At 50.2% G+C, this 22,795-nt stretch overlaps 1 protein-coding gene across 2 annotated transcripts; it reads left to right on the plus strand.

Moving 5' to 3' along the window:
* The first annotated feature begins 37 nt into the window (after window positions 1-37).
* Window positions 38-22,711, plus strand: PMM2 (phosphomannomutase 2). 2 transcript variants are annotated; one of them, XR_013831561.1, is made up of 9 exons: window positions 38-161; window positions 4,987-5,098; window positions 6,933-7,009; window positions 7,691-7,782; window positions 10,416-10,515; window positions 10,626-10,701; window positions 11,985-12,100; window positions 19,887-21,554; window positions 21,858-22,710. XR_013831561.1 is itself a non-coding variant. In XM_079944524.1 (8 exons), the coding sequence occupies exons 1-8, from the start codon at window positions 96-98 to the stop codon at window positions 19,986-19,988; spliced, it is 741 nt and encodes a 246-aa protein (XP_079800650.1). In that variant the 5' UTR covers window positions 38-95; the 3' UTR covers window positions 19,989-22,711. The 2 variants fall into 2 exon arrangements, 1 of the variants encoding a protein (XP_079800650.1); XM_079944524.1 differs by having other exon boundaries at window positions 19,887-22,711.
* Window positions 22,712-22,795: the final 84 nt, after the last annotated feature.

Raw genomic sequence — 22,795 nt, forward strand, 5'->3', positions numbered from 1 at the left:
CGGCGTGCCCTGCGGCAGGGGGGCTGGTCCCGGAAGTTCCGAGACGGATTCCAGGTGCCAGTGAATCCTGTAAGGTACGCGTGGAAACTGGGGTCATGGCGGCGCACGGCCCAGCGCTCTGCCTCTTCGACGTGGACGGGACCCTGACGGCCCCGCGGCAGGTAAGCGGCGTCCGGCGGGCTGGCGGCAGCCAGTGCAGAGCCCCCTGCTGCTCCCAGACGGGGCTAAGGACCGCCTATCTCCCCTGAAGGGACCGAACTCTACTCTGGGTTCCTGGAGGAATGAGATGGAAGCTCCCACCAGCTAGAAGAGATGAGACAGGCCGGAAAACTCTAGAGAGCAAGAAACTTGTGTTGGGTTGGAAAACGCAGTTCTGGACTCTCACCTCCAGCCCCGGATTTGAACCCCAGCTCTGCCCCTTAACCAGCTTGTGTGCCCTTCTCAGACCTATGACGTATGGTCTCTGCCTGTAGCCTGATGTGAAAGACACAGGTTTCCAGGTCAAACGGACCTGGTAGAGTCTCAGCTTTACCTCCTGACAACTGTGTGACCTTGAGCAAAGTCATTTAACCTCAGAGCTTCAGCATCTATGGCATTAAGTGGGGATATGACCTGTTGCATGTGGTGTTTGTGGGTGTCGAATGAAATATATAAGTTCATGAAAGTATCTTGCATACGGTAGACTGGGTTCAATAATATTAAGTTAATATCAGCGACCGCCACCACTCCCTTCTCCAGCCCTGCAGTGGAGTGGGGTGATGGAGGAGACCTAGATTGCTGCAGGCTGCCTGCTGAGAACCTCCTTGGACTCCTAGAAACTTCTCATTTCCAGATTTTGTTGCCGTAGGCACGGATATGTTTCAGTTAAGATTAACATTTGTGATCTTTGCCCACTCTGACCTCCCCCTTGCACAGATTAGTCACTGAACACCAGCCATTTGAACTTGAGACTTGGCCCAAGTAGCCTCACTGTCTTCAAGTTCTAGCTCTACCCTGCTTAGTTTGGGCCAGGTGAAAGCAGTGGTATGTGTGCTCCAGAATTCACAACGAATGTCTGTGACCTTAGCTGTCCCTATCATTTTACCTTTCTGAGCCACAGGTGCTATGTATCTAGTGATGATGCTCAATTGCAAGTTCTCCAGAGGCCCTTTTTGATTCTGAGGTTCAGTGATCCATGCACACCTGTAGGTTGTTAATTAGCGCCTAGTGGTCTGGAGCCAATGTCAGCAATTCATTGTTTGTAAAAGGCCAGATAGCAAATACGTTTGTGTTTGCCGACCATATGGTCTGTAGTAACTACTCGACTTTAATGCAAAAGCAACCATAGACCTTATGTAGACATAGCATAGCTGTGTTCCAGTAAAACTGCTCTCAATTTGGCCCATTGGCTGTAATGGCCTTGGATTTACATTCCAAGCCTTTTTACACAGTATCATTAGACCCTTTTAACCTTTCTCCCTCTTTCATCCCTGGTAGGATAGTTGTTATTTCCATTTTAAATAAGGAAACAGACTCAGTGGAACCATGACTTTGATTTCACACAAGAAATCTGGTACAAGTCTCTGGGCCTCAGGGCATCGTTATTTGCTAAGTTTGCCATTTTCTGCTACTGCTCCAAGGTGGAGGCTGTTGTGTTACTAGGTGTGTCATTCAGGAATTGCTTCTGATTCCCAGAAGGTACCAGGATATATAAGCATAAAGTATGAGATAGCAGCGAGACCAGGCAACCCGCAGTGTTCTCCCTTAAAACATTTGAAACGTGATATTCTTTGGCAAATGTAAGTAAATTTTTACACTCAAAAAAAAATCTAATTGTAAAGAGAATTGTTTCAGGGCTTCCCTGGTGGCACAGTGGTTAAGAATCTGCCTGCCAGTGCAGGGGACATGGGTTCGAGCCCTGGTCCAGGAAGTTCCCACATGCCACGGAGCAACTAAGCCCGTGCGCCACAGTTGCTGAGCCCGCGTGCCGCAACTACCGAAGCCAGTGCGCCTAGAGCCCGTGCTCCGCAGCAAGAGAAGCCACCGCAATGAGAAGCCCGCGCACCGCAATGAAGAGTAGCCCCGCTCGCCGCAACTAGACAGAGCCTGTGTGCAGCAACAAAGACACAACACAGCTAAAAAAATAAATAAAATAAATTTTAAAAATTAAAAAAAAATAGAATTGTTTCTATGTGCTGGGTGCTCAAGGTTAAAAAATAAAGCTATTTTAAAAATAAAAACTTTTAGCAACAGATTTGTTCATTGTACAGCCTTTCCCTTCCTCAGTACTCGCAGTCTCAAACATTGATAAGCACAAGACAATCCGAAAGCAATCAAATGGGTTATCTTTTCCTGCAGCTGCTGAAATAGTATATGACCTAAACAGGTAAAATCTAATTAGAGTGGAGTCCAGAGCTTTGCACATTTTAGTGTTTTAGTAGAATTTTGCTGTTCTGAGTACTTTCCTAAGAAATGCCATTGCATCTAAAAGAAGTTGAGACTTAGAACTAGGATATAAACCTGGGTGAATTGTTTTCCAACTTCCTATCATGAAAAATTTCAAACGTACAGAATCGCTGGAAAAGTATAGTACCCAAAACATCCATATTCCCATCACTTAAATTCAACAGTGATTGATATTAATTTCTCTCTTTTTTTAATCTTTTCTGTGCCACTTCCTAAGCTGTAGTCATAATGGTACTTCACCCCTAAATGTTCGCACCTGCAGCTCTTGAGGACAAGGACATATGTCGTAACCAAAGTACTGTCATCATACTTAAGGAAACTATCACCAGTTCCCTAATATTATTTTATACCCTGGTCCAGGGGTCAGCAAACTTTTGTCTGTAAAAAGCCAGATAGTAAATGGTTTGGGCTCGCAGGCCATATGGTCTCTGTCACAGCTACTCACATCTATAGTTGTGGCCACAGACACCTCGGAAATGAATGGATATATGGCTGTGTTCCAGTCACTCTACAAAAACAAGCAGCATGCTGGGTCTGGCCCACAGGCCCTATTTTCTAACTCTTCCTCTACTCCACTCAGTTTTCCTTAATTGTCCCAAAAAAGTCTTTTATAATTTTTTTTTTTAATTTTTCAGAAGGTGAACTTTTAACATTTTTTCACCTTAATTCCAAGCTTTTGGCTCTTTCTCTGTGCTTTATTTTGTCTGGGATGATTTAGAATTCCTTGAAATTATCAGCACAAGAGTTATTTAGAAACATTATGACAATTTGGCTGTGTGGTTATTTTGCTCCAAATCTCTCCTGTGGTGTGGGGTAGTTTAGATGCTCTATTGTGGTCACGAGCAGCTAGGTCTTATTTCCTGTCAAAAAGTATTTGCTGCCATCTGGAAGCAAAAAGGTGTTTCTGACCAATGCAAGTTGCAGAGCACGTCTGATAGCTGGACAGCAATACCATTTAACTCATCAGTGTGCACAAGGGTCAAGAGAAAATAAAGTGTGCCCTTAGGCTTCTGTTTGAAGGTGGAAGTATTGCGTTTGTGTTGCATTTTTAATATTTTGCAGTCATGGGAATCTTCCCCACTTGCATTCTGACGTCGGCTCTGAGTAAAGCAGTTGTGGGGAGTCTGGGACCCATTTTCACAATCACTGACTCAGAGGCCACTAGATTTTGTCTATTAGGTCAAGATTCCACCGGAAGATGTAGAAAAGATTGCACTCTGATGTAAGCCCTTCTGTACAATTTTATTAATCATATGCATGTATTACTCTAAAAAAATTTTTTTTAAGAAAAGGATAAGGGCTTCCCTGGTAGCGCAGTGGTTGGGAGTCCGCCTGCCAATGCAGGGGACGCGGGTTCGTGCCCCAGTCCGGGAGGATCCCACGTGCCACGGAGCGGCTGGGCCTGTGAGCCATGGCCGCTGAGCCTGCGCGTCCAGAGCCTGTGCTCCACAGGGGGAGAGGCCACAGCAGTGAGAGGCCCGCGTACCAAAAAAAAAAAGAAAAGGAGAAGATTGAATTCTGGATGTTTTTGTACTGAAGTTGAGTTAAGTGGGTTTTTTGTTTTTAATTTCCGGTAACTTTATTTGTGTAGATATTCCATGTAAGTGTACAATTAAGATTGCTAAAAGTAATGAAATAAAAGTTTAAAAACTTCATTGTGATTTGCTTGAACACAGGGATATCTTTTCATGTCAGTTTAAAATTTCTTTTGAATGGGCACACAGTTTGGAATTTAACTAGCATAAAATTATACCACTGAGACCACTATTTATTTTTTCTTAATATTTATTTATTTATTTTGGCCACACTGGGTCTTAGTTGCCGCATGCGGACTCTTAGTTGCAGCATGCAGGATCCAATTCCCCGACCAGGGATGGAACACAGTCCCCTTGCATTGGGAGCGCAGAGTCTTACCCACTGGACCACCAGGGAAGTCTTGAGACCACTATTTATAGATAGAGCTTTTCTTTCAGGAGAGACTGAAAAATCTAGTGGTCTTACTCTAAGGCTTTTTGTTTGTTTATATAATTATAATAAATCAACTCTCAACTTGCTCTTTAATCTCATTATGTTATTTTGTTTTAATCAACTTAAATCCATAAATGGAGCACAGTGTGGCATTTGAAAGGACTGGGGTAGGTCTACATGCGTTGTGGAAAAATCACAACCTAGTGCTGAGAAAGCAAGTCATTGCACAAGATGTGGAATGAGTCCACTTGTGTTTCAAAAAGCACCTATTTATATATGTGCATATAGACAAGTGTACATATAAATGCACAGAAAAAAGTCTAGAGCAGTACATAACAGCTGTTAATATATTTCTTGTGTGTTTTAAACTAGGTAAAAATAAGTAAAATTTAACAAGTTTTTTTCCGATAAAAAAGTTGATGTCCCAAAAGCACGACTAAATAGTTGGTCTTATCTGTAGACCTAGAAACCCAATTGGCAGTTATAAAAATAAGGGTTATATCACTCTTGGGATTTTAGTCTCCCGATTACTTCGTGACTCTTGACTGTTGTGTTCTTCTTTTTGAAATGCAGAAAATTACCAAAGACATGGATTGCTTTCTACAAAAACTGAGGCAGAAGATCAAAGTTGGAGTCGTAGGCGGGTCGGACTTTGAGAAAGTACAGGAGCAACTGGGAAACGATGGTAAACTCCACATTGCTGGCTACATTTTGGTAAAATGTCAACTTCTCATGAGAACGTTGGGACCTGTTGCCATTTAGTATCACAGGAGCCCCGAGCCCTCATCCCCGTGTGGCAGGCTTCAGGCTTCCTGCTTCCTTGTTTGGGGAAACATTTTCTCTGCCTTTATTTTTCCTCTGTTTTTAGTCCTATTAGTAAATTTCTGGAGTTGCTAGTGGAACAGTTGGTACTCGGATACATGGACAGATTCACCTAGAAAGATGGGTGTCTGTTTCTCGGCCTGCAGTCCTTCCTGTTGGTCCCCATTAACTGCCCTTCTGGCCTCAGTTCGGGCCCCATCTCCTGACGTCCTTCTCACCCAGGTGTTGAGGGGTGCTCCGGGTCTTCATGCCTCCCTCTGTTGCCCTATCGCAGTGTTCCCCAGAGTTCCCTAGTCGGGAGGCACCCAGGCTCCTCCCCACCTAGTGAACCAGAATCTCAAGCCCAGGACCCCAGGAAGGTGGAGATGCTTACGTGCCCCTTCACTGGAGATTCTGAAGGGCAGGGGTCTGTGGGGCATGGGAATCATACTTTAGCAACTACCCTCAAAGAGAGTCTAGTGCTGTGGGTGCAGCGCTCTGAGTATTGGAAACTGTCTGGTTGTGTTTGGCTTGAAGACCAGTGCTATGGATTATTCATCTCCAAGGCCCCGGGGCCTCCAGGGTGCCTGGCCTATAAGAAATGGCAGGTAGAGAGAGAGATGGATTGAGCATTCTTCTTGGCACTGTTGACGTTTGGGGCCAGTAATTCTCTATGTCCTGTGCACTGTAGGATGTTTAGCAGCATCCCTGGCCTCTGCTCACTTGATGCCAGTAGTGCTGCCACACCCAGTGTGACAACCAAAAATGTCTCCAGACACTGCCAGATGCCCCCAGGGGGCAAAATCACCCCCAGTTGAGAACCACTGTTCCAGATGTAATATCTTACAGGAGAATCTGTGTGGGGTGTATTTATTGAACCAGTTACTGAAAGAGGGATCTGTGTAGTCCCTTTAAAACTCTCTGTTCTGGTTACACTTAATTTTCCTTGTAGGTGCTCTGTTTAGAAACGCTATAAACAACATAATGGGACACATTAAGACCCGGGGATCCTGTTACCTGGTCCCGATTGCCCTTTCTGCCTCTGGTCACGTAATTAACCACAGGCTCAGAGAGGTTTTGTCAGTGTAGCACAGCGTCTTACATTTCAGAGAGTAAGAGTTGAAACTCCAGAATCAAAACAGTAGCGAGCCAGAAGAAAGTGGAAGACCCACCTGTGTCAGAATCACCTGAGGAGCTCATTCAGATGGAGAGGTGGGAGCCCCACCCAACACATAGTGCCTGGGAATCTGCATTTTGGCAAGCACCTAGAGTTTGAGGCGCCATTAAGATTTATGTGGGTGGTCTTCAAATGTGAATGAATATAAGTATCGCCTGAAGAGCTTTAAAAAACAAAATCTGATTCTTAACCTGGCCTCTGCAGATTCTGATTCAGAAACCTTGGGAGCAGAGCCTGGAATTCTGCAGATTTTCATCACTGCCCCAGTGATGCAGATTCACAGTGGGGTTTGGGAGCCATCGTTGAGGTGCCCACCGAGTCTCCAATCTGCAGCCTAATTGTCATCTTTTAAATTTATAATGAAGAGCCTTCTTAAAAAAGTTTTTAAGGAGCTTTTTTTCTACCCTCCCAATCTGTTAAGATGAGATAGGCTTTCACAGTCATTACTGGAGTTTAGCATTTTTATTGGCGATTAATGTTAATCAAGAAATAGAAACACAGGGTCCAATTCATTGCATTCTCAATTTTGTTTTGTTGGCAGTGGTTGAAAAATATGATTATGTGTTTCCAGAAAATGGCTTGGTAGCATACAAAGATGGGAAACTCTTGTGCAAACAGGTAGGTTTGCAAGTATCCAAACTACTCTGTACTACTAGTGAAATGTTTTCTAAAAAGGTATCTGATATTGAATGCCTCCAGGGAGTTATATCTGGGAGAAGAGTGGTAATGAATCTTCACCCTGTATTGTTTACATTTTGGATATTGAACCATGTGACTAGTACACATTCCAAATTGTTAACTAAATTTTTATAATTGTTTTTCAAGGTTACTTAATCTAATATTTCTATTATGGTAGCAAAGACTAGGGCAAGTTGTCTTGCTGCAAGCATTTCTAAGAGGTACCATGTAGCTCTTATTACCATTAAGATCCTTCTATTCAGACGTAAGAGGAAGCCAAAGTGGAACAAATATATTTTCTATCAGTGTCTGCAGATATTTTAATTGAATAAAAGGCAGCAGCAATAAACTCTTTGGGGCTTCCAGGAAGCACTTGAGAGATAATGAATATAAAAATCTTGAGTAATGAAGCAGAAAATGGTTTTGACTGAGGCCCTTTCTGGTTTGCCTAATGTTTTCAACCAGAGAAAAAGGGAGAAAAGGAGAAAGGCAGTGGGGTGTGTCCCCACCACTGCTTGGTGACCCTCCAGCCACAGAGGCTGAAGACCTGGGTTTGCTGGAAAGCCATTTTGAAAATGCCTCCCACTGTGTCAAGTTAACTCCAGTATTTTCTTTATCTAGAACATTCAAGGTCACCTGGGTGAGGCCCTAATCCAGGATTTAATCAACTACTGTCTGAGCTACATCGCGAAAATTAAACTCCCGAAGAAAAGGTGGGTTTGCTTTTAGCAAAGAAGCGCCACTGGAATATGGCTGATGCCGTCTGGTGGGTTGGGGCTAACTCAACTCCAAAGCCAGGTGCTTAGTAAGGGACCACTGGAAACCTTCTGTAAAGCCAGCGGTAGACCGATGATTACATAAATGATGGTGCGTCCACGTGACGGAAGTTGAAAACTATATGCTTTCAAAGGCTATCAGTTAAGGCACATGCCTGTGAAACAGCAGTGTGGGAAAAGCAGCATCAGCCCAGGCCCCAGCTCAGGAGTCTCAAACTGGAGGCCTTCGGGCCAAATCCCATGCAAAGCCAAGTTCAGTTGGCCCCTGGTGTTCAGTAAAATCTGCAGTAAGTGTTATCATTTAAAAGTCTGATTTCACACATTAAAATACCTGGGTTTCCGGCTTCTGCAGCATCTGAAAACCCGGCAGCTCGATGCTCCCTCCTAGGTGGCAGCAGCCTGGCAGGCAGCGCTGCCCCCCTCCCCATCCCCCAGTCTTTCACGGGCCACTTGTCTCATTTTTCTGGCCTCGGTAGGCATTTGATTCGGGAACGTACCTCTTGTTCTGAATACTGTTATCTCAATTCCCATTTTTAAATAAAAACAACAGTAATGTGCACACATGCCCACAGTTAAAAGATTGGCAGAAAACGGACCATATGCTAATGGTGGTTGTTTCTTGGTAATGAGATTTCAGGTGGTTTCTTTGAAATACTTTTCATCTTCTCGGTTTTCTGCACTTAATGTGTAACACCCTAATGATTAGAGGGTGAAACATTTCTTAAAGGGTGATTGGATTTCAAGACATGCTGGAGTTTCGAGAGTGCTCGAGACCTGTTTCCAGAATTTCCGAAACAGATGCCCCTGCTCGGCACCTCCTCTCGGAGGGCAGGGGCTTCGTTTTTCACATCTGTCCCAGGTAGGGGGATGGATGAGACAGGAGGGACCCGAAGTCCATCTTTCTGGCAGCTGGGAGACGGCCCGTGAGGGTTCCTTATCCTGTGCTGTTGACTTCTACGTATATTAGAAATTCTCCATTGTAGAAAGTGAACATATAACATACCCCAGGTCATTTCAGTCTTTACTTTGGGCTGAGCATTGAGGGAGGATAAAAAAAGGATAAGATACACTCCTGTCCTCCAAAGAAGATGTCATCTAGTGAGAGGGCCCAGCGTGCAGAGCTGTGACTCCGAATTAGCCTGAGACACCCGGTGAATTCAGAAGGCAGAGCTGAGTTCCTCCTTGATCGGCGTTTACCCACATTGCTCGTGGGTCTAATGCTATGTCCCACACACGCCAGGCAAGTGTAGTAAGACGTCACATCGTCCAGGTCTTCAGGGGGGAAGTGAATGCTTGATCAACCGCCTTAGTCCTGGTTTTTAGAACAGAAGCCTTTCTACAGTGCATCAGCCTCCCTCCCTGCCTTGGGCATGACCTCTTTTTCTGACAGTTTAGGACCCACAGGCCTAGTATCCCCCCTGGGAATGCTCACCAGGGCCCCATACCCCAGTGTAGATGTAGAAGGTATAGGCGACAGGCTGGTCTGTACCGAGTCCAGGACAACCGGGACGGGGTGTTTGAAAAAGTGTCATAGGTGCACATACGTTGTTGTATCGTTTGCCTCTTTCTCTGCAAGTTGAACACAGCAGGGGAAGGATCCAGTGATGGAGATACCGCTATTTTTACTTTACTTGCTTCCCAGTTTTTTAGATAAACTGGTACTTTTCATTTCCGGAGCCCTTTCGGGGGCCTCAGAGCAAGTGCCATTAACCCCTTTCTGAGCTGAGAGCAGAGCGGTGCCCAGGGTCCCTGGTAAGTGGCGGCTTTGGCGTGGAATCTGGTCCCAGCCCCACGCCTGGCGTGTGGCCTTGGAGTATTATTACTGAGGCTCACCTGGGGATCCTCAGCAGCTTTTCCTGTGTTGCTTTTCTTGGTAAAAATCAGCATTTCACTAGGTCACTTGCAAAGGTGTCTGGGACATATATTTTCAAATTCCTCAGGGAACTTGAAGAGCTAGCAATCATTTTCATAGCTCTTTGTTAACTATAACATTCTCTGTCAAGAGCAGCACCGTCCAGCAGAAATGTAATATGAGCCACATGTGCCGTTTTTTCCGCTTTCCGTGGCCATGTTTAAAAAAAATAAACAACGGAAAGGAATAGGTGAAATTAATTTTAATATGTTTTATTTAACTGACTATATCTAAACTATAGTCATTTCAAATATAGTCAGTATAAAGCATTGTCAATGATGGTTACACTCCTTTTTCATACGAAATCTGTGAACTCTGATCTCAGGTCAGATCAGCCACAGTTTTCAGGGCTCTCTAGCCACGTGAGGCTCGTGGCCGCCACACGGCCCAGCACAGCACCACCAAAGGCTGATCACACCCGCCTCTGCCATCGGAATCGCCCCACTTTTTTTTTTTTGACCACACCTCGGCATGCGGGATCTTAATGCCCCGACCAGGGATCGAACCCATGCCCCCTGCAGTGGAAGTGCAGAGTCTTAGCCGCTGGACCGCCAGGGACGTCCCTGAATTGGCCGGCTTTTTAGCCTGTCTGTCCATCTGTTGTGTTGCTCAAATAAATGATGTATCTCTGGGACCTCCGTCCCCTTTTCCTCCCCAGGGGTACTTTCATCGAATTCCGAAATGGGATGTTGAATGTGTCCCCCGTCGGAAGAAGCTGCAGCCAAGAAGAACGCATTGAGTTCTACGAACTGGATCAGGTGAGTCTTTATGAAATAGCCGGGTGTATGGACGTGTGGTGTGCATCTCTGCGGCCAAGAAAGTGTGCTTCTAATGCAGTGGACTATTGGTATCTTTTTGTTTTCCTCAGAAAGAAAGTATAAGACAGAAATTCGTGGAGGATCTGCGGAGAGAGTTTGCAGGGAAAGGCCTCACGTTTTCCATAGGTATCATGCATTCAAGCGGGCTTCAGGCTCTGGGAGCTGTTTGCTGGGAGGTGGTTGTGGGCCGGTGTGCTCTTGAACTTGGACGGTGACGAGTTTGCAGCTGGGCTGTCCGTGGCAGGAAACTGCCCTCCTGCCTGATCAGCGCTAGCCAGGACTCAGGTTAGGAGATGACTTCCACGCTGCTGGGTTTGGTTCTAAGTCCTCGCCCAGCAGGATTTTTCCTGCCTGCACTTCTCCTAGTCAAAAATAAGATTGCTTAATGAAGAGTGAGAACTTATCCCCACACCTTTGGGCAGAAGACAGCTAGCTCATGGGTGACTGTAGGAGAGAGGTGGGACAGGGCCTCTTAGATCAAGTAGACTGAATGTGTTCTGGAATCCTGTGATGTTCGAATGGCAAGGAACCTTCGAAGTCACTTGGGCTGGTTTTACAAATCAAGAAGCCGAGGCCCAGAAAGGGGAAGTCACTTGTCTAGGTTCACGAAATTTCTGTTCATAGTGACAGGCCAGCATGCGGCCGTTTCCAGTGTCTGATGCAGAGCTCTTCCTGCATCGCTGATGTCTCTGCCTCGCTTTTTGGTGGAATATGCCTGTCAAACGCTTTAAACAGACCGATTTCTGCTGTCAGTGCTGACAAGCCGTACTTACAGCCCTCTCCTTTCACCGGCTCAAATAAGCGTACGCTTGCCAGAAAACTGGAATTGCAGAGGGCCTCTGTAAAAGATGAATGGGTGTCTTGTTAAGTATCCTTGAACTGTGAGATGAGTGTCTTCCCTGACACAGCTCTGAAAGGGTTTTTGTTGCCCAAGAAAGCTGCCTGGCAATCCCCGTCCGTGGGGTTTTCATTTTCCTGCACGACGAGCTGGATGCATCCCGCTCCCAGGCCTCTCCGCCGAGCGCACAGTGCAGCTCCAGGGGAGCACGGCTGAAGGAAGCTGTTCGCAGCTCTTTCACCGGCCTGCTTTGGGCTTCGTTTAAGCGCGCTCTGCAGACCGCTCGGGTGCAAAGCCATTGTGGGTCTCACTCTGATGAATCAGCACTGTGTCTCTTTTTTAGACTTTAGATTTTTAGGTTTTAGGTGAAATCATGTTGGAGAAAAAAAAAGTCATGCAAGAATTGATTTCTAGAACCTACCCGTAAAGTATTGTAATTAGCAAACTGAGGTAATAAAAATCAACCTTGGCACTCCAGTTGCCGACAAGGTCAAAGGGCACATTTTCTTTCAGTGACATATCATTAGCCTCCTTTTCACCTTTAGCTTGTGTGTCTCCCTCCCCGCGGCAGGAGGTCAGATCAGCTTTGATGTCTTCCCTGATGGCTGGGACAAGAGGTATTGCCTGGGACATGTGGAAAAGGACGGCTATGAGACCATTTATTTCTTTGGTGACAAAACCATGCCAGTAAGTATAGAAGTGTTTTTGCTGTTTCGTTGTTCAATTTGGGTTTGAAGAGGGGGAAAGCGGACAGACGGGCTTTTCTGCCCCCAGCCACACTTCACCTGGCAGCCCAGCTCAAACTGAGTAATAGCTTCTGTCCTATGAGAGGGGGGTGAGGGAGCCCCCTCTTCTCTGCGCGCAGACACCCGACACCTCTGAAGGCAAGGATGGAGCCTTTCAGTTTGGCTTTGAGTTAAGTGTCACCCACCTCGAGCGCCTTCCGGAATGAGACCCAGTGCTGTCATCAGATCCTCTTTGTGTTTCAAAGCCCTTGCTGTTTTTGTTTCATGTTTCCGCCGTGTTTTTTCCCCAGGGGCGTTCCTTTAGGTTGGGCACTAGGAGTCCTAAATGGTAGGAGGACCAAGAGTCTCGTGAGTCTGGAATTCAGGAGAGATGAGAGGTGGGGGGTCAGGCCTGGGCATCACACACTGAGGGGCAGGAGGCTGTCCCGGGGGGGGCTGTCGGAAATCCCAAGTCCGGGACCAAATCTAAACTGGGGACTGATGGGAATTCCCTGGCGGTCCAGTGGTTAGGACTTGGCGCTTTCACTGCCAAGGGCACAGGTTCAGTCCCTGGTCGGGGAACTAAGATACCTCAAGCTTCTCAGCACGGCCAAAATAATAAAATAAACTGGGGACTGAGAGCAGAGCCAGGTGTTGAGAGGCCAGCAGGAGGAATTTCCCCAGAGCCACCGAGGTAGCAGGCACAGGTGGGTCCTTAGGACAGGTGGGTCCCCAAGGGGCTGGATGGAGGGGCTTTGTCGCCATCGAGGCCCAGAGGAGGCTCAGCCCCCAATGGTCACTGCCCAGCCCGGGGCCGCCTCCCTTTACCTTCCTCTTGCACCCCCGTGCCTCTCTGCTTCCCTCTCACGGGCCACCCGGTGGTGGTAGCTACCTTGCCATCAGGCTCCTGTCTCAGGCTTTGTGGCTGTACTGCAGCAGCAGAAAGGCTGCATGGATGGAGTTTTTAATCCCTCCAACCCCCGGTCCACCCAAAATGCGTGCTGTTTTGCTAAGGTTTCTCCTATGTGGACCTGCCTTTTTCAGTAAGATCTCAACGTGCTAGTCTTCCAGCGTGAAAGGGACTTCTGGATAGTATAGTCTCATGTCCTGCTTTCCAAATTATAAAACCGGGGGAATTCCCTGGCCGTCCAGTGGTCAGGACTCCACGCTTCCGCTGCAGGGGGCCACAGGTTCAATCCCTGGTTGAGGAACTAGGATCCCACGAGCCGCCCTCGCCGGTCCCCCGCCTTCCCCCCCATCCTCCCGGCTTTGGGCTGATTCCTGCAGGCTGAGAAGACAGCTCTTCAGAGGGGCTGAGGCAGGTTGTTCTGTGATGATGAAGCCTCAGCTGGGACTTTGCAGGATGGAATGCAGTTCTTGAGATAATTAGAAAACAACATCTTCGGGGAATTCTTCATTTGGAAATTAGAGAGTTTTCTGTTTAACCACTGCATTACCACACGTCAGTTTTTGTTTTTTTTTAATCTTACCTACTTTTAAAAAATGGATACTATTGAAGGGAGGTTCCCCCCCATTCTTAATTAATAGGTATTCATTGTAGAAAATTAGAAAAAGCATGAAGAAGAAAGGAAAAGACACTTGTAAATCACAGCTGACATGCCTCTCAGCCTCTTTGCAATGTATATGACCCCAAATGTGGGACACGGTGTGTTCACTGGTTTCTGCTTTTGTTCTCTTAACTATATTTCGTTCCCCCCACGTCGGGGAATGTTCTTTGAAAACAAGCCTTTAATGGCCGTATAACATTCTAGCATTTGGGCGCAGCTTATTTACGCATTTCCCTGGCAGAGGCCCTTTGCGTTTGTGGCTCTTCGTTGTCTTCACGAGCACTGGAGTAAACGCTCTCGCATCATTCTTTGCCCTCCTCTCTGATCTTTCTTATCAGTGGCTTCCTGGAGATGGGAGTTAGCAGTCCAGCCATCTAAATATTTTAACAGCCTGAGGCCCTGAGCAATCCAAATACTTGCTTTAAGTTTCTTTTCGTATTCAGTGATAGATATTTAGAAAGCTGTTTTCTTTCTTTGCGCCAAGGCAAAATGTTTTTGCCGGCTCCCAGGGAGACAGCACCTGAGCTAAGCGCTGTCAGTAAAAAGCCCTTTCCCTGCCAAGCTCAGCAGGCTTAGACGCCTGCCCGGCAGCTCAGCCGGAGCCTGATGTTGCACCGAGTCCCCCGTGTCTTCCCCAGCCCCTGCCCCGAGCACCTCCAGAGAGCAGAGGGAAGAGGGAAGGGGCTGGCCCTGGCTCTCCTGGAAACTCCCTCATCCGTCCCGGCAGCCACAACAGGCAGCTTACAGGCCCTGGGCCCGGCCTTTGGTGGGAGTAGCGGGTGGGGGCGGGGGGGGTGCTCGGTTTGCTGCGGGGAGGGAGATGGCCAGCGCCTGGGGAGATGCACCCAGGCTGCTCGGCCTGGCTCTCCAGGGGGCTTGCGCCTGCCAGCTCAGCCCCAGCCTTGCCGAATTCCCAGGCAACAGTGCCTCTGCTTGTTTAATGCTTCTTGTAAAAAACATCTGGACTTGAAGTCGGGGCGACGTGAAAACCCACTGGAACACTTGGTGAGCATTACCCACTGATGGGTGTGACTCCGCAGTTCCACTTTGGTTAATTCGGCTCTCAGTTCACTCCTACGTGTGTAGAAAGGGCTACAGAGAGGGGCACGCCAGAAACAACCCCACCCTTCGCAGGAGATGGAGAAATAAACGGGGGTCCAGCCACACAGCGGAATGCCAGGTAGCATAAGCACAGCTGGTGTGGAGCAGTGCTGGTAAGAGGCTCCATTTTTGTGTAAACACAGAGAAATCATCTCTCTTCGTGTCTGCTTGTAAGTGCACACGGGGGGTCTGAAAGGGTACCCCCAAAATTACAGAGTTACCGTGGGGGTGGGACGAGGATGAGAGAGACTTACCGCTGTGACAAGACCCTGTTTTTAAATTTTTGAGCTGCATGAAGGTGCTGTCTATTGAAAAATAAAACTTAAAAATGTCAAATTGAAAAGAGGAAGGGAACGAAGCTTTTCAGGTTCTTCCTAAGCGCCACCCCTGAGCAGGACACTTCCACTCTGCCACCAGCCGGGGGAGGCGGGGAATGCGGGGGCCCCGCAGAGGGCCAGCTGCTCGCTGAGTGCTGTCTGGAAGCCCATGCCCTTTTTATTCTCCTCTCTCACTTCCAAAACACTAAGACTGCTCATCCTTTACAGTCAGCATGAGGTGGTAGGCTTGGAAACCGAGAGCACCCAAGTCGGCCCCCCAAAAGCCCGGCGCGGTGACCACACGTGAGTCTGTCTAAGCCTCAGTGCCCCGGGCCGTCCAGGGGGTTGTGGGTCCGCTTCCAAAGGACCGAACAAAGTGAGAGGTCTTAGAGGGAAGGGAGTTGGGGATGTGCCTCTTTCCCAGCGGCGGGCCTGCCTGGCCTGCATCCAGAGGCCCCTGCTTTTAAGGAAGTTGTGATAAGGCTCACCTAGTACTGAGGTCGCTCTGTGAGATTGGGGGCCTGCGGGATGGTGACAGGTTGCCCTTGTGAGTGGTACCCAGCGACCCTTGAGATTCTGTTAGGCCTTTGGCCGGGGCCTGGGCTTCCTCGGCGAGCCTGGCATCTCCCGGCATCTCCTGGCATCTCCAGGGCTCCCAAGGCTCCTTAGGGCTAACGAAAGTGCAGAATGTGTCCTTGGGACAGACCTACCTGACTGTTTGTTTCTGTGGCAGAATCTGAGACCCAGGTCTTGTGTGGCTGGTGGCAGGCTTAGGTTAGCATGGTGAGGGGGTCGCTCGTTCCTGGAGGGACCCAGGGCAAATCGCCACTCCTTGTGGTCTGAGCCTCCTGGAGGAGGATGGACCAGATTAGAGGTTCTCAACCCTGCTGAGAACCCTGGGCCCCCTGCGGGAGGACAGGAAGCCAGATGCTGTGCAGGGGAACCATGGGTCCCATGTGTCCACTGGGGGCCTGCCTTCCTTCCGGACCCCAGAATTGGTGGCCTCGTTGGTCCAGAGAACAGGACGGTGGACCAGCCCCACCCCAAGGCAGGAGCATCCCTCACCCCAACGCTCCTGCTCAGGGAGACCCAGGCTTAAGGCCCCCAGGGCTCACTGGTGTCCACAGCATCAGCATCTCCCCGATGTGCTCCCGTGCCAGGGCCCCTCACGCATCTCTGAACCCCGTTTTACGGATGAGGGGAGCTGTGCCAGAGCCATCGCCAGACCCTAAGGGGCAGTCACCCAGGGGCGTCAGCCCCACCCCTAGCCTGGTCATCACTAGATTCTGAGCTGCTGGTCCTCAGCCCTGGAGGCACATTGGAGTCACCTGATCGCTTTCAAAACCTCATGACCCTGGGGCCAGGCTGTTTTTGACCATAGCTGTTTACTTCTTTCTAGGAAAAAAATCAGCACAGTTATCTAAGGGCATTCATTTTTAAACGTGAAAGTTGTTTGAGGTTGTTTTCATCCACAGCTAATTCTGACACACTGGGAGAGCAGCGCACACCGCAGTCATCAGGTCCCCAGCCTCCTGTGTAAGCCCTGGGCACCCAGCTCTCCTGTGGCCAGAGACACCCAGGCACGGGAGCTCTTAGTGCATCCTGGGCCTTTGGCCCCCATGTCTCTTGTTCTTTCCCAGTTTTATTGATGTATTTTTAAAGCTCCTGCAGTGACTGTCACTTGCAGCCAGGGGAGAACCCCTGCTCTGGGATCTTTGAAGGCTGAGCCTTTGTCTTGGTGACCTTTGTACCCATAATGGATAGAAATTGGCTAAGTGCTTATTGAACTACCCGAGGTAAACGTCCATGTGCAGCTAGAGAGCTTGCCTGTGCCGCGGGCAGGTATCCACACAGCAGAGACCCCCTGGGAGTTGTGTCTGGAGCAGGGCACGCAGCCGGCGGCGGCCGGGACACTGATGCAAGAAGATCAGCATGCACTGCGACCCTCCTCCCGCTGCGACCCTCCTCCCGTCGGCCCAGACCTTGGCCTTGTAGGGATTAAACAATGGGCAGCCTGCGCTGATCCGGGGCCTCTACTTTGGGCCTGCCAGGTACACCTTAACGGAAACATGATCACTTACTCATCCCTTCGCCTCTTCCCTCCCTCCGTCTTCTCCCAGGAAACAGGAGCTTTGTTTTGGAGCTTGTGGGTGGCTGAGCCTGCCCAGCAGGAATCCAGTAACCTTTGGTGCACATGCAAATCCAGTTTTGAAGTTTCCTGTTCACTGTAGCCTTATTTTTCTAGTGGGTGGCACTCACTAGCTTGGTGGTTTGGTTCTGCTTCTCCCGACCTCACTCCGAGTCTGGTTTGCAAGGTCTGTGCAGCCCCAGGAGGGAGCCCGCCCGCTCTGAGGCCAGTTGCCCTGCGGGAGATGTGGGCAGTGCGGGCAGTGCAGCTTTGCTGCCCTCTGAGAGCAGCGGGCCCCACCGGGCTGCAGGAGGTTTCTCCTTCCCGGGTGATCGGAATCTCTGGACCTGGCTTTGGTACGAGTCAGTGGCTTACAAGGCAGCAGGGCTCAGCCTCCTTCCACGGACAGCTCCCCGCCGTCGCCACCAGCAGGCCCTCTGTCAGGTGAGGCATCTGTTGGGCACCTGGGACACCCTCTCCAGGTTGGGGCAGGCGTGGCATCTGTAAGCCTGCTGCTCCAGAGGTCCTGCTCCCCAGAGAGTGGCTTCTGTCTGCCTTGCACCCTGGCTGGGGGCTGGAGCCTCCTGACTCTCCTCTGCTTCCGCTTTTGAGTCCTCATCCCCCATCCATTCTCCAGAAAGTTCCTCTTGTGAAGTGAACCTGATGGTGTGAAGCCTGGCTCCTGGCTTTCTGGAGGCTTCACATAAAATCCCAAGTCCTCATCTCGACCTGCGAGGCCTCACGGCCCGGCCCCTCCCCGGCAGGCTCTAGCCCAGCAGGCTCTAGCCCGGCTGGCAGCCTTTCCCGGATGGGCGGTCACAGGGCTTGTCCCTTCTCTTCCTTCAGGCCTCTGCTCAAAGGCGTCTCCCCTGTCACCCTGGTCCCCTCCCCTTATTCTTTGCAGATGCCGGCAAAGCATCCACAGAGCTGTTTATGTCCATCTTAAATGTAAGCTTGGAAGGCGACCCTTAGGTGGACGTCATTTGTTTGCCACTGTATCTCCAGCTTCTGAGACCATGCCTGGAGGGTAGTGAGCGCTGCACAGGGTTTGTTGGGTTAATCCGTGAAGACTAACCCCTCCCTCCAGGGTCGGTGAGTGACACTGGAGTGAAAGTGTCCCCAGGTGGGTGCTGGGTTTTTCTGAATAGAGCAGGAGTTCTTGCTTGCTTGGTTAGGTGCTCTGTGCTGGTTTCCCCACACCAGGCCATTCCTAAGAGAAATCTTTTTTTTGTCGTAAGAATTGTCTTCACGTGTACTTGTTCAGGAGATGCTGGCCATGAACTGGGGGCCAGCTGAATGACCAGAGCCCCTTCACAGGACATAAATTCGTGAGGCCCGCGCAAGGCTTGGCAGGCTTCTGGGAAAGAACATTCCCCAGTGTGGCTCCAAGGTCATGGCCTCCCAACATGGCTCCACCCAGCGCGCCTCAGCCCCAGGCAGTAGCCCCTCATGAGGTCTATGAACTTCACCTTCTCCTAGGGAAGCCGTCTGCTTGGGGGTGGGTGGTTCTTACAAAGATGAGAGCAGCCATAATTCCAGGTGTCCGTTGTTTAAAAGGATGTCATTTTCGTACAGAATCGTTTTCTCCATACTGGCTTCGTGCGCTGTGTTTTATGAAAAAATCCATTTTCGCTGCAGTGATTTTCATCACATTATAAACTAATTGATTTTTTTTTCAAGATTTTGCGTTAGACTGCTTATCCAATGTTATGAGGAAAATATAGCTAAGCAGGGGCTTTCCTGCAGGGCTGTGGGTTGTGGAAGCAGCATTCCCCTGAGATGGGCGGGACTGGGGAAGGGGGTGCAGCACAGACTAGGTGATCCACAGTCACAGGACCCCCTGCACCCAGCATGCCTGGCCCCTTCCAGACCGGGCCTCAACTCCTAGGGGCTCACCAGGGGGAAGGAAGCATGAAAACGCTAGGAAGCGGTGCTAGCTGCGCGCTGGGGCTGCCCCAGGATTGCGCGTCCACCAGTGGCCTCGGTGCTTTGGGCGAAGTGCCGCCACGATCCCCACTTCACAGATGGGGAGCTGCCCACATACCCCCCTCACCGGTGCTAGACCAGGATCTGAGCCCAGGCCACCAGGCTCAGACTCCAGCCACATGGGCCTATTTAAACTTCAGTGAATCAGACTCAGTTCCTCTGTCACAGGCCTCACGTGTGGCCTCTGTCGGCTCAGAGGTGGACCGTGTCCATCGTCACAGAAAGTCTCAAGGGCAGTGCTGCTCTGCACTGTCTGCCCTCCTACAGTCCCCCATGACCTGTTAGGAAAGTTTGGATGCAGTTAAAACAAATTGATGGGGTGAGAATTCTGCTTTCTTGATAGAAAAATAAGCCTTAGACAGATCTTCATGGGAACATCGTGATTTCTTTCACAGGCATAATTGCATGTTGCAAAGCTAAACTGCAGTTCAAGGGAAGGTGAAAAACCCTTTTTTGGTACAACAGTACCCTTGCTGTTCCTCTCCTGGGGGCTAAGAAAAGGTGCCTGAAGAGATGCTCCCCACCCGGTAAAATCGCAGGGTCCTCATTTCTGGTCCTATTTCTCTGGTGGCCCCAGGCCCCTGGGTGGCAACAGCCTTGGCCCAGGAGGAGCCAAGTGGCGCCTGCATCTGCGCCGTGTCTTCTCAGGGCGGGAACGACCACGAGATCTTCACAGACCCGAGGACGGTGGGCTACACCGTGACGGCGCCCGAGGACACACGCAGGATCTGTGAGGAGCTCTTCTGCTGACCATCCCTCTCCCCGTGGGAGGGGCGTCCCGCCACGCCCACCCCCAGCCCACTGTACGGTTGTCACTCGGGTCCTCACTCAGCAGGGAGATGGCCCTCCGCCTCCAGTGCTAGAAGCAGCCAGAAGGGAGAAGAAAGGCTTGTCAAGAATGGTTCAAAGGACTGTCTCCAACAGAGGGTTTTGTCCCCACCCCGAGTCTCAGGACCCCCAGCCCTGCCCTGATACGTGCGATCACAGTACACCTGGGGTTTTTTTGTTTTTAAACTTTCCCATCATTCTAGAATGATACAGGAAGAACGAGTGTGCCTGGACCCTCCCTCTTTCCTCATGGGTCTTGTGGAAAATATAACAGATATTCACATTGGGACCCTCTGCATCAGTACCAGGAGGGGGGCTTTGGTGATGAGAAAGAAAGGACAAGATGTTTACAATGATCTGACCCTGGGACATGGTTAAAAACACTTCCAGAAATGAAGCTCCCCCGTGAGAGTGCTGGTCGAGTGACCACTGACCCCAGGGACTTTGCACCTAGCTGGCCCAGGAAGCAGGGGTAGCTCTGTATCCGCTACACTTTGAAGAGCCCGCTGGTTTCCTAGCCATTGGGACAGAGGCAGTGGAACCAACAACCCCGCCGAGAACTGGCACATGGCCCTCCCGGGACGCAGCTCCGAGCCCAGGCCTAGAGACTAACTGAGGCGGTCACACTTCGCCCAAAGAACCTCCTCCTGCTGTCCCCAGGGCCTGTTTGCCCTAGTTCGTCAGGGATCGGGAGAGCCTGAACTAACAGATCAGGAGCTGTACCATTTCTCTGCCGGATGTTTGAATAAGCCCATCCACCCAGGCCCTCGGAGCTGCCGTGGTCGGGTCTGTAACCCTCACTCCTCCCTCCCGCCTTCTGCAAGTTCCTTGTATAACTGGAAGGCAGCGCAGAGCCTCGTCCACAACACAGAACACGGAAGAGAGCTTTCCAAGAAAACGGTTGCTGTGTCACTTTTGAGCATCTTCCTCCACAGACCAGTGCCGGGGCCAGCGTCAGTCCAGGCATGGCCTCTGCTGGGGACTTGCAGACCTGAATCTGAAGTGGGGATTACAGAGGTGCTCTGAGCAGCCCACCTTTCTGCCCCCACCAGGTACCTTCATCACAGAGGAACCTGGTTCCCCCCAACCCTCCCCCAGCCTGGCTTGTCTCAGCTCAGGATCAGCGCCAGGCTGCAAGGTCACCCCCCTCACCTGCCCAGGGCCACACACTGGGGTGACGGTTCTCACTGGTTCCCAGGACTGTGCCGTCCTGTGGCATCCTTCCTGGCTGAATTTTACACAATACTGTAATGATCTTTCCAAATGAAGAGTAGCAAATTAAAGTGATTTTATTGTTTCCTATTTTTCTTTCTGATTACTGTTTTCTCCTCGAGTTAAGTGAGTTGGTATCTTCTCAGATTCTGGGGGAAGAGCTCAGCCCTCTTGGACCTGGGGGGCCACTCGTTGCGACGCTGACATTCCCACGATGTTGGGGGTTGCACTTTCCAACTGGCATCGACCCACCCTCCAGGCTTTTCTGCCCACTGGGTAAGGATCCAGTATTCCGTAGAAGTTTCCTTATATATCAAAACGAGACAACTGAATCTTACTCAGACTTGTCCCAACTTTCATGAGGTGAAGGGTGCACTGTTTCTCCGCCCTGCACACGGCTGCCCTGGGTAGGTACCCCGAGGCCATCAGGCTGGGCCCCCTACCCTACACTGTCACAATTCCCTCAACCTGCCTCCCCACCTCCAACGATTTCAGACTTTGCGCCATCCTTCCCCTGCTGCGGTGGTCTTATCCCGGTCCAAGCTCCCCGGCCATGTATCCCACCTCTTCTCTCTTTAGGTATTCCCCAGCACCCACCTCGTTCCCCGAGGGCCTCCGCAGCTGGGCTCCGTGGTGGGGACATCAGGTAATAGTAGGTAAGTAACGTGCAGGCAGCAGCGGCTGATGCCTTACACACGCTCACAAAGCAGCAGCTTCTGTCGTTGGCAGGTAAGAGCCGGCTGCCAGGATTCAGATCCTGGTTCAGCTGCTGCTGACTGGCTGTGTGATGGAGGACGAGTTCACCCCAGCCTCAGTTTGCTCATCTGTCGAATGGGGTTATAGTCTCTACCACACGTGTAACTTAACCGCGTTAACTTCAGTGAAGCACTTAGAACAGTGTGAGCTATCGCTAACTTAATCATCCCCAGAAACCCCGTAAGACGGGACTGTCAACCCTGCTTGACACACGAGGATAAGTCATTCCCTCAGCCTTCTGCCGTTCCAGGACAGTAGACAACATCACAAGAAATGTAAACATGGTAGCTAAATGCTGAGCAAGAGGGAAGCAAAGAGGTTGCCCCAGGTCAGCGTGGGGCTGTTAAGAAAGCTTCCTCCTCCCCTTCCCCACCCCCTGCCCCCACCCCCTGCACTGCAGAAGCTGACCAGGTATTTAGCCCCGGGCTCTAGGGCTTAAGAAGCCTCAAGGGAAAGACCACTAGCAGCTACTGGCCGCTGGAAGGCCCATATAAAGCTCAGTGAGGAGCCTGAACTCGATCCCGAGGAGGGGCCGGGGGAGGCCCATCTGTGTGACGAGGGTAGGTCTGTCTAGCTTCCGGGCAGGGAGTGACTGGAGGGCCAGCACGAAACAAGTTTGGCAAACATTTGGGTGAGGTGAAGGTGGCCTAGGTGGCCCTGAATCACTTCCTGAGGGCTGCTTCCCTCTCCTGCCCAGACAGGGCCAACTTGGCCAGGCCTCCACGCTCCCTTCCACATCTGCCCACCCCCCGCCCCCCTCA

Source organism: Stenella coeruleoalba (genome assembly GCF_951394435.1).
Source record: "Stenella coeruleoalba genome assembly, chromosome: 15".
In the NCBI taxonomy this organism is placed as follows: domain Eukaryota; kingdom Metazoa; phylum Chordata; class Mammalia; order Artiodactyla; family Delphinidae; genus Stenella; species Stenella coeruleoalba.

Bases quoted from the DNA above. Each gene is read 5' to 3' on its own strand.
- PMM2 (XM_079944524.1), top strand. From the start codon at position 96: ATGGCGGCGCACGGCCCAGCGCTCTGCCTCTTCGACGTGGACGGGACC. The intron at 5,099-6,932 runs GTAAACTCCACA...TTTTGTTGGCAG, and splicing joins GGAGCAACTGGGAAACGATG to TGGTTGAAAAATATGATTAT. The intron at 10,702-11,984 runs GTATCATGCATT...TCCCCGCGGCAG, and splicing joins AGGCCTCACGTTTTCCATAG to GAGGTCAGATCAGCTTTGAT.